General features: G+C 33.5%; 1 protein-coding gene across 1 annotated transcript; it reads left to right on the top strand.

The window, feature by feature from the left end:
* Positions 1-389: 389 nt before the first annotated feature.
* On the top strand, positions 390-9,659 carry LOC134242295 (uncharacterized). The gene is made up of 13 exons (XM_062724381.1): positions 390-744; positions 1,341-1,465; positions 1,787-1,845; positions 2,038-2,219; positions 2,789-2,983; positions 3,492-3,566; positions 3,911-3,985; positions 4,892-4,945; positions 5,795-6,352; positions 6,900-7,016; positions 7,120-7,158; positions 7,263-7,437; positions 9,364-9,659. The coding sequence occupies exons 2-13, from the start codon at positions 1,370-1,372 to the stop codon at positions 9,557-9,559; spliced, it is 1,821 nt and encodes a 606-aa protein (XP_062580365.1). The 5' UTR covers positions 390-744; positions 1,341-1,369; the 3' UTR covers positions 9,560-9,659.
* Positions 9,660-12,125: the final 2,466 nt, after the last annotated feature.

The raw sequence follows: 12,125 nt of genomic DNA, 5'->3' as shown, positions 1-12,125 counted from the left end.
TTCAACTACAGTTTTTCTTAAAAACGGACGTGGCCGCACTTTTGTACAGTCAATTTTTCTCTTGCATATTAGAAACAAAAATATACTTGTTCTTTCTGCGAAGTTTCGCATATGTACTCGGATGCGGCCACATCGAAATTTAAACTTGAAGAGGAGGAAAACGTTCAAAATAGGTGAATTTCGGAATATTAGACCGGTTTAAACGTTATATACACAAAAAGTCACGTGAGTTGAGGAAAGTTGATACCAATTTTTCACAAAGGGGAACCTTAACAATAAATTAACAAAGTTCAAAAAATGTTATCGTGCGTTTAATTTTTGCCAATTTTACAGGGCCGCCTCGTTAAACATACCGTACCCAGTTCTTCCCTATTATTCATTAGTTACTGGTTTGAAAAAATTATCCGTAATCGGCTCTTCGCTGCACAGCTGCAATGTTTCTGTTAAGAGGAAAACCATTAGGTATTTGTTTTTGAGTGCACACAAACGTTCACTTGAGACATTAACTGAGGATATCGACGAAGAGCTTTCTTAATTGTGTCGTATTAAATTGTCAGCAAGTTTTTCTGGATCTCTTTGGGTTCACTACAATACATTTGAAGAGGAAACAATTCCACTTTTTCCAGTGCTTTCTTCACAGTTCTAATGGTGATCTTTTAAAAACAGATTTATTAAAAATGGAATAAAAAAAATAAAACGCCCAGTCCCTGTAAATGACCAACTCGATGTTCACATGACTGTATGGTAAGGAAATTATGTTCTTATTGATAAAAACAATTATTTAAACCTTTTAGTATCTCACAGTGCCACATGCTGTTATTTTATCTAAATTACCAATCGCTTACACAGGTACTTGTGGACAGGAATCCCCCCCATACGCCCCTGGTCAAAAATTTTTTTTCTTTTTTTGTCATGAATTATGTTTTAGTACTTATTTACAATGTATTGCATATGAAACCCCCCCCCCCCCCCCCAAAAAAAAAGAACAGATTTAACGATTTATTAAAAAAAAGTCATACCCTTTTCTCTATTTTATAATACCAGGGTATGACATTTTTAGTAAATCGTTAAATCTATGTTATTTTTGGATTTTCATATGGACTACTTTGTAAATAAGTACTAGAAACATAATTCATGACCAAAAAAAAAAAAAGAAAAAAAAAAGTTTTGACCAGGGGTGTATATAGGGGGTCCTGTTCACAAGTACCTGTGATCGCTTAAACGTTACATTAAAATCAAGTTATTTTCATTTCTTAAACTAATTGTTTACAATCACATACTGTTAATAACACATTGATACGAGGTGTTAATGTTTGTTTTTTATTATTATCTATTTTTAGGATTCGAGTGTCAACGTGGGAATTTTTAAATGATTAAATGTGCTAAGATGATACCTAATGTTTATACCTGCTTGCTTGTCTCTGTGTTTTTTCGAGTGGGGCTATCGAGGAGGGAGGTCGAGATGGTAGGGTGGCTTTTTAAAACGAAGAGTACATCAGTATTCACCTTTATTTATCCAATAGCTATGATTATTATAAAAATAATAAATTCAGTATAATATAATAAATACAGGAATTAGTTGAAGGTAACAATAAACATCCCCCTCGAAATCCGTCGTCAGCCGAGGCTGAGGCATTTTCTTGGGTTGTAATTTTTCAATGTAACCCTCAGCTACATGCGGTATTTATATACGTATTCACATCTCATGATATGAGGTAACAAGCTTATATATTCAAATTTATATTCAATTAATAAAGAAACTGTCATGTAAACATTTCTTTTCAAGGGAACATTTCTTCCAGAAGATATTTACGTGAACAAAGATGCTGGCGAGACTGGGCGATAGTAAGTTTTGGCCTTGAACAGATTTAAAATAATGTCCTGGTATAAACATCTTGACTTTTGTCCCAGTTTTCATGTCTTGCGGTTTGCGTGATATAAATGTTACACATATGTGCTTCCTTTTTAGATAATACTCTAGTATTAAAAAAAAATAATAAAGCCTATAGCTATTAAATGTGTTTTATTTATTTACAGTTATGTTACTTTGGAGTCAGGTGACAAATACCTTTGTCGTTATGGCAACGCCAGTGCCAGCTTCTTAGATTCTCCTGCTTTTTCTGAGGAATGTTACTACAAAAACAAAGATGTATTAACATATATCGAGAAGAACACCGGACTTTTTCCTTACTACCATTCAGTGAACTTAAGACCGCCAGGTATAATTTACAAAGTCTTCAAAATCTTTCTGATACACCCTTCCCCCTTTCCTAATGATTTTTTGAAATGCGTTCACTTTGGATTTGGGTTTCTTTCTGCTTCTTTTATTAGGAAAAACTAAGAATTTTGATACGCTCTAGTTCTGAATTTGAACAACGTGCTCTCTCGAAAATCTTGGCCCTGCAGCGCTGAATCATTCAAGGTTACTGAGTTCTTCTTCAAATTAAAAAAAACTTGGATGATGTAAATAGTGTGACTTGAACGTCACCATCGGACTTTGGAATCTTACATATATATAGGAAAATACTTTTTAGAAATAAAAAATACAAGACCACAGATATTCATATATGGAAAACAAAAACAAACAAAAATTTAAATTTGAGAACAGTATGACGGCGAGCATTATGGCTTGTGACCTTTACTTGGCTCCTAGTAAATTACACTTAACCTTTGGACTATACCAAAAATGATATTAAAATGTATATTTTTGATAAAGACGATGGAACAGAAGGAGAAAAAACTTAAGATTTTTTCATTCCATTTAACCTACTGACCTCTTGACTGATAGGATGTGGTTCCTTACCAAATGTGACGTCTGCTGGAGATAAGTGGGCGTGTCCGAGGGGCGTGTCTCCATTATCAGTTCCAGTGTATGCGTCCTGTCATCTGCAATGTATCAGTGGTGCCAGCATTAAAGTTAGATGCACCGAGAAACTGGAGTTCGACAGCTTGGCTTCCCATAAATGTCCTATAGAATCAACCTGTATGTAAAACAAAGTCAATTCTAATTTAAATATCCTTTTTCAGTTACCAATTCAACGAAAGTTCATACTTTTTTGCATTTTAATACTGATTGTTAAAAAGAAGGAACTACACAGGCATTATACTATCATTGGGGCGAAGTCTTCACTTTGTTCCCGAGAATATTTTATGAAATCAATAAAGTTTGGATATTGAAAGCACTTTGAACATCTGAAACATATTTTTCACTCTGAGAAATAAAATATTTGTTACACAACATCAGAAATTTATGTTTTAACCTGACATCCTTATACTGGATTTAAAAGGAGAGTAAAAGCAGTTGTTCTCTGTAAAATGCCAAAAACATCGTCTTTTTTCTCCATTGGAACTTTGTATCTTCATCATCAGAAAGCATACATTTTGTAACTGTCTGTCTGCTAACTTGATATGTTTTGAAAAAAAATTAAAAATATTTAATTTTTATTAGACTAATTAACACATCTGTTAATGAAAACTATTCTTTGTTTTAGCTCAAACTGAGAAAGTGATTGAAACATCAAGGATTTATTTCTCCCTTGCAAGCATATTGCCTTCAACAGGAGAAAGTATGTATTTGATTAATTTTTTTTCATCTTATGAATTAAGAACAGATTATGCAAGAAATGGTTGCCTAAAATGATGTTTATATTTTTAATTTACATTTTTTTTTGTGGAAGTAAGAGTGCAAATATCAAATTAAGAAATTGCTGTAAACTTTCTATTTTGTTCAAAATCTAGCTTTCTGCAATCATTTGTTTTCAATATATATATAATATATTAAGTTATATTCATTGACTTCTTTGTACCATCTAACTTGAGCCTGTTTAAAAAAATAAACAGTAGAAAACAATTATATATTTTTTCCAAACTGGGCAACATATTTAAATTCCTGTTTTTTTCTTTGTTTTAGCTCGCACTGAAGAAAAGACTGAAACATCGAGAAATTTTCTCTTTGATGCAAGTACTGTATCATCAGCAGTAGAAAGTATGTATTCGATTATTTTTCTTTGTAATTATGAAATGTAGAATTGTAAATTAAATATTTAAACCCCCCCCCCATGTCCAAGTTCACCATTCTACATTACCATCCCACTCCAATAACGACAATGTGGGAGATATATTCAAAGAATTTGAGGCAAGTCACTAGATACATGCAGATTTATTAAAGCATACGATGAATACATAAATGCTACGTGTGATTTACATTTCTTGTTTCAGAGATTTTTGTTGTGTGCTTCATTTCCTGTAAATGGTACAAAACTAAAGCATCTGTTGATGCTCTTTTCAATGTAGAAATTTAAAACGACACCATGACGCCAAAACGGGGGAAATTACAAAAATAGGATTTTTGCAAGGCTCTTGCACATTTTGTTTATCTCTTACATATATTAGATTTTAAAAATTCAGATTTAGAAAAAATCTACTTTAGTGGAGAGAAACAATTTTTGTCTCCAAGACGGACATGTGCCCAGAAAAGTTGATTATGACACTAATTATCCTCTTCAAAATTTTGAATTTTCCAATTAAAATTTTGTCATTTACATTTTTTTGTTGAAAAATTAAAAATTAGATGACACTATGGTCTCGACCTAATAAATAAATGTCTGTTGATGTTGATATGTTAATGTAATTTTCAAGAAGATTATCAGAACACATGTCTTACCCTTTGCTTGCTAGCTGTTTAGAACTATGTACACTGTATTAACTCGAAGTGATAACATGCGAAAAATAATATTTTTTATCCATTGGAAGCTTCGTATCTTCATCAACAGAAAGCATAAATTGTTCTTTTTATTGCTAATTAAACATATTTTGATGAAAAGAATTCAATAGAATAATTTTTCATAAGACTGAATAACACATCTTTTATTGAAAGTATTTCGTTGTTAAGCACATATTGAAAAAGTGACTGATACATCAAGCACTATGCATTCAGCAGTAGAAAGTAAGTAATCGATTATTTTTCTTGAAATTATAAAATGTTGAATTGTAAATTATATGTTTAAACCACTACCCCATGTAAGATCACACTTCAATAGTAAAATCCCACTTCAATGACGAAAATGTGGGAGATTCAAAAAATTTAGGGCAAGTCACTGAGTACAGATATTAAGCATACGATGGATACATGAATGCTACGTGTGACTTACATTTCGAGTTTCAGAGATTTTGGTTCTATGCTTCATTTGCTGTAAGTGTACAAAACTTGCATCTGTTGATGCACTTCTCTAATATACCATGACGCAAAAACGTGTAAAAATTACGAAAATAGAATTATAGCAAGGCACTTGCACATTTTTTTTATCTACTAAAAATATAAAGTTGAAAAAATTGCTAAGATTCCAAAAAAATCTTCTGTAATGGAGAGAAACAATTTTTGTCTGCCCCAAGACGGACGCGTGCCCAGAAAAGTTGATCATGTTACTAATTTTCCACTTCAAAAAATTGTATTTTTCAATTGAAATTTTGTCATATACAATTTTTCATTTAAAAAGTTTTCAATGACACTATGGTCTCAAGTCCCAGTTAATGAATGTAGATAATGTTTAAATACAATTTTCAAAAAGATTATCAGGACACATTCCTTACCCTTTGCTTGGTAAAATTTGAATATTCTAAAAAAAGATAGAGGGTCAAGATAACGAAGTTATATCATTAAAATTAAAACAATACAAATCTACATATTATATACCGGTATGTATTCAGTTGTTAATGGCCTAATATGGTTGTAAAAAAAAGAAATGGCAAATATATTAATTACTTATCATTATAGTGCTATCTTGGTTTCTTTCAGATTCGTCTGGTGAATCATCGGAAATATCATCCAGTTCTCTCGCCGCAATCGTAGTACCTTTAGCAATCGTGTTTTTAATGATCATTTTGCTAATTAGCTTCTTGCTTCGAAGAAACTTATTCACAAGAAGAATTTTTCAAAAAGGATTGTTTAAAAATGCAGTAACTGACGTCGACCAGGGTTCGAACTTTGCCGATAGGAATTCTGCTGACGGTAGCAGTTCTAGTACTGAGGGAACTGTTTGTCTTATCAAAAAGAACACTATACCTGTGTTATACGGAAATGAAGACAATGCTCGGGTTGAAATAAACAATTTAGCTCAAGTGGATCTGGATTCAGATAACTCAGAGACTGAAAATGATCGTTCTGGCAATGCATTCTTCCAAAGAACCAAGTTTTCAAGTTATCAACACGACTCTTTTGAAGAGGCAAGGCATGAATATTTAAGTGCCAGCAGAGAAACATGTGGATCAGACTCTGTAAATAATCAGCAGGAGGAAAGAGAGGAAAGTAGACATGTATCTCCCCTCTCTTCTTCAACATCAGATAAAAACATTTATTACATTTTCAACAGTGAAATACTGTAATTTATCCATTGAATAAAAGTGATATCCTGTCACAGTGTGAAAGGATATCAAAATGATATCCTGTCACGGTGTGACAAATATCAGAAGTGCGGGAAAACTCTCGATTCTTCTCCCGATAACAAAGAATGTTGTAAAAAAAAATACTCCTTGGTCCGTTAGAAAATAAAAAAACCATTCTTACATAGAATAAAATTGCAAAAGATTCGCCAAATATGCTGTTGAAATTCTTGTTTACAACGTGTTCAATCTCACGTACAGCACTTAGCTATGACATCTCAACTGCTCAACTATGACGTCATGTACATGTAGACTATGACTGCATTAGAAAAAGACAGAGTAAAGGGAAAAATGAAGGAAAATGTAATAAACAGAAAATTCAATGTTTTGTAGTTGAATATGGAATTTATTTCACTCTTAAGACAGGATTTTTTGATATTTTCACTCGTGCACTCGTGAAAATATCAAAAATCCTGTCCCACTCGTGAAATAAATTCCATATTCAACTACAAAACATTGAATTTCCTCTATGTATCCCTTGGATGTATCTTCACTGAAACGTGAAGACGCCGGGGAAATTTGGGAGGATGTGGTTTTTATAGAGTGGCATCCACCAAAAGATAATTATGCAGAACCAGGTATGGTTTTTTCGACATGGACAGCGTGGTTTTGTCATCTCAAATATTTGGAAAACCTAATTTTCTCAATAAATAATTTCTATTCCATTACCTCTCTATACAGTCTGTCTTCCGGTTGCATCTCCTGAAAAGAGTTGTCCTGGTGAGTACAATGTACATGTACTAATATTATAATATTTTTATCTTTTTAAAACATTCTTTTGCTTTACAATGCATATGCCTAATCTGAGCATTTTATCCTTTAAGTCTCATGTCCAACAATATCTGCGATGTTGGAGGGTGCTATGGACAACAGCATCCACTTCGTAGATGACCTGTCTACCTTGCTAGACCTAGACGTACAATATAAAAACCCCCATAACTGGCAGGGAATGGCCCAGGCGTTCCTCGGTCTATCTTATAATAAGATCATGGAAAGCAGGTGCGCTGTTATTATCCATTATACTAGTATACGCATAATTGTTCAATTGTTCATGACCATAAGCGTATAATTTAGGTCTTCCGTCTTCAGCGGAAGACCTTCTTGTTATTCTTAGGTTTCTTTTCCACTATTTTTATTATTGTTTTTTTTTCTTACCGATTTTGTGCACGCGATTTCTCGTAAACGGCTTGATCGATTTTCATGAAACTTTCAGGACTGACGGAACATTAATCAAACCTGATAGATAATTTTTTATTTTTATGACGTCACTTCCGGTTTCGAGATTTTCGTTTAGTGATTTTCAGACAAATTCCAGCATTTTTCTCTCTTTTAGATAGAAACGTAAGATTTTCAGCGATGATAGAGCTATATGTGCTGATGTGACATACACCTTTCTTATACTCCGGAAAAGCAGCGATTCGGCGCTTGCTATGGCTCGAAGAAAGACCAATCGGGAATTTAGAAATTTTTCACACATTTTTGGCAATATCTTTTTACACGTTAATATTTTGTAAACACATATAGAACAAAAGTTGTGAAGAATGTCACGATCTTTCAAAAGATATCAACGATAAGGGGCTGGCCCCTATAATAAAGGGCCAAAAGGGGCCGAAATTTTTTCCTTTATATCTCAAAAAGTGTTGAGAATTTGTAATACGTCAAAGAAGCAAAGTTGTTCAAAATATCAAACTTTATCTAATGGCGTCGTCAAAATACGTCCGGCGACGTCACTTCCGTAAACCGGAAGTAGTCAAAAATTGCATATTTTTGCTGTTCTTGACAGGTTTTTGGAATTTGGAATCATATGTTGGAAAAATCTTTATTTTTCGTCCGTCGTCCTCACTTCCGGTCAAACCGGAAGTTGCAAAAAATGGTTTAATTTTGCAATAATTAACATAGATTTGAAGGATTAAACCATTTTTGGACTTCATTACTCTTTATCTTTTTTTTTTAAATGAAAGTTACTTCCGGTCAAACAGGACGGAAGACCTACTCGTTGCTTTGCAACGAGCTCGGCTTTTATTGTTTTTTTTCTTACCGATTTTGTGCACGCGATTTCTCGGAAACGGCTCGATCGATTTTCATGAAACTTTCAGGACTGATGGAACATCAATCAAACCTGATATATAATTTTTTATTTTTATTACGTCACTTCCGGTTTCGAGATTTCCGCGATTTAGTGATTTTCAGAGGGTCACATTGTCCAGCACTTTTCTCAAAAGTGCTTTTAGATAGAAACGTAAGATTTTCAGCGATGATAGAGCAACATGTGCTGATGTGACACACACCTTTCTTATTCTCCGGAAGGGCAGCACGTCGGCGCTCGCTATGGCTCGAAAAAAGACTTTCGTGAATTTCGAAATTTTTCACACATTTTTGGCAGTATCTTTTTACATGTTAATATTTTGTAAAGACATGTATTAGTTGTGAAGATGTCACGATCTTTTTATCAACGATAAGGGGCTGGCCCCTATAATTAAGGGCCAAAAGGGGCCGAAAGTTTTTCCTTTATATCTCAGAAAGTATTGAGAATTTGTAATACGTCAAAGAAGCAAAGTTGTTCAAAATATCAAGCTTTATCTAATGCAATCGTCAAAATACGTCCGGCGACGTCACTTCCGGTCAAACCGGAAGTAGTCAAAAATTGCATATTTTTCCAGTTCTTGACAGGTTTTTGGATATCATATGTCACATGAAGCTTAAATCTTAATTTTCCGTCCGTCGACGTCACTTCCGGTCAAACCGGAAGTTGCCAAAAATGACTTAATTTTGCAATAATTAACATAGATTTGGAGGATTAAACAATTTTGGGACTTCATTACTATTTATCTTTTATGAAAGTTACTTCCGGTCAAACAGGACGGAAGACCTACTCGTTGCTTTGCAACGAGCTCGGCTCTAGTTATTTCTCTTTTTTAATTTCAGACACAAAACAAAAGACCATTTTAAGGAAGGCATCTTGCCCTTACTGAGTTCGTATGGATATACAGTTTATGACGTGAAAAATTACTTCTTTCTTCTGCCGTCACGTCGAGTTGACGTTATCGAATGTATTCAGCGTTATCATCCAAATTGTCAAAAATGTGGAGAAATCTCAATAGTCTTAAATCTAATAATTTAATGGACGCATCATAATTTGAGTATTTTTGAAGGTAAAAAGTCATAAATTCCAATTTAATACTACCAGTAATTTAAAATACAGCAGTTTGTTAAAAATTGAATTGAGAAAAAAATCACTGGTTGGACTTATATTCGGCACTTGATGCTACAGACGGAGCTTTTAATTTGTGACATCTTCTGCGATACGAGACCTCGCTTTATACGGTCTCAAAAGGACCAGTATACATGTCCCGCAGTGGGATTCGCACCCGCGACGTGAGGATTAAACGCCTTACTCTGCAACTCTAGAGTTCAGGATCTGACCACTGCCCTCGTGGGTGACAGACAGGATACTAGTATTTGTTAATATTGTTAAATCGGACGATTTTTAGTATCAGGATACATGCCGACATTCCCATATCGAGTAACGGGTTATTCGGACATTTTTTTTTGTTACATAACACCTGATCAAATAAAAACACACTTGCCCATGGTATACATTTAATGTAGTACCAGTAATATTAAGAGCGTTTTTGCAATTTGGCAATCCTTTTATATGCACTGAAAAAGTCCGTGTGAAACGGGGAGGGTATATATTTAAAATATAAAGACACATCTTCAAAATATACACCACAGTGTTTTCTATCCGAGCTAGTGAGTACTGTAACATTTTATAAACAAGACTCACATCGTTCGACTGTTCATTAATCGGGTACTGCTGTTAACTCGATACTTTTTTTTCAAATGGTAATCACTTTTGACATAGACTAGTATATAAATCTATTTGTAGAATAGAATTTAAAAATGAAGTCACAAAAACTTAAGAAAAAAAATAAAGGTCGAATCAATCCTGTTTTTCTGTTTTATTTTGTTCTTTATTTTGTTGTTCTGCTTCCGGTTACAATTTTTATTTACAAACTCAAAAATACATGCCTCATTTTGTTGTTTTATGAACAAAATGCTATTTGGCGACTCAAATCTTTTCCTTGACATTTGTTAAACATAGATTATATACCCCACCTATCATGAAAAGGGAAAAAATAAACCCTCAGGGCTTGGTTTTAGTTTAGTATTACGCAAAACTCTTCAAATAAAATATATATAGACAGACAAAAAGCTTTTGATGACAAAACTGAAAATCATAAAGGATGTCAAAAAGTTTCACAGTACATGTATGAATCATGCAATAAAAATTGTTTTAATAGCATAGACATACATTACATATATTATGGACAATTACTCAGAGAGTTTACCGGAAACTATTCAAAAATCCTCAAACTTCATGTATTATGACTGTGCAATGGAAAACACGGCGACCGTTCGATGTCCTTTAATAGTTTATGAATTATATAACTTAGAATCCGCCTTTAAGAATAGAGTCGCCATACATGTAAATAAAGGAACAATCACGACCAGCATTAACCATTCATATGATGCCATTATTTTAAAGAAATTTTCAAAATATCAGATCTAGAATTCAGTCGTATTTTATGAAAATTAGAGGTCCTCCGTACACTTTGAATTCTTTGAAAAACATTGTTTTGGCCATACTTCCCTAAAACATACTGTGGTGAATTAGCATCCGTGTAAAACTGTATTTTCCATTCACTAAAAAATGAACTCGGAGAAAGTATATAAAAGCACCAAATGACCTACAATATTTTAACCTACATAATTTAGTTTTGTAGTGGAATTCTACAGTGACCCTGTTACACCTTTAGAATTACGTAATACTAAAGTGAGAAGGGATGCCGAGAATTCGGTTTAAATGAGGAAATATTCTGAGTTTTTAAAATAGATTATTTGAAACGAAGTATACTCGAATTCCTTATCTAGTATAGTAACTAGTATTTATTAAACATCAGTTTCTCTCTAGTTGTAATCAATCTTATGGGGTATTTTTTATCTTTAGAAGCTTTATGTTGTACAACATATGTTGTTAAGCTTCTGAAGGTAGAATGAAAGCCTAAAGCTTTACTGAGGGTTTGAATGAATTGAGTATTTCATTCAGACCACTCAGACCTTTTTTTGGGTATTGATTTATCGAAATGTATTTTGTTTAACGTCCCTCACAAGAATTTTACTCATATGGAGACACCACCACTTGCCGGTGGAGTGCTGCAAATTTTGTCCTATACTCGACACAAAGGGCCATTGCGGAGGGAGGGATATTTTTCGTGCCAGCGCCTACTGCGATGTGGGACCTCGGTTTATTCAGTCTCATCCGAAGGACCGATAACCACGTCCCACAGTGAGATTCGAACACGCAACGTAAGGATAAACTCCTTACTTCGCGACTCTAGAGTAGACGCTCAACCACTGCCCCATATATTGGATATATATATTCTAATAAAAAGTTAAACAGGTTTATAATGCTACATATGCTACAGATGGGTAATATTTTTTTTAAATAGAGACAAAATATGAGCTAATTTATGAGAAATGTGTTTTCCTTAAAAGATATATAATAGCATGCGTAACGATTCTGGAAAAAAAGTCAGAATTGTTGCTTTTAACGTTTTGTGACTAATGTAAAATATTTCGGGTCAAATAGATTTATTTACCAATTATTTCCCGATTTTAAATGA

The sequence above is a fragment of the Saccostrea cucullata genome, unplaced genomic scaffold (genome assembly GCF_032062105.1).
Source record: "Saccostrea cucullata isolate Sc308-1 unplaced genomic scaffold, CSIRO_AGI_Scuc_v1 ctg5365, whole genome shotgun sequence".
In the NCBI taxonomy this organism is placed as follows: domain Eukaryota; kingdom Metazoa; phylum Mollusca; class Bivalvia; order Ostreida; family Ostreidae; genus Saccostrea; species Saccostrea cuccullata.
Note: the sequence above shows the minus strand (reverse complement) of the source record. Positions and strands in the feature narration are given on the sequence as shown.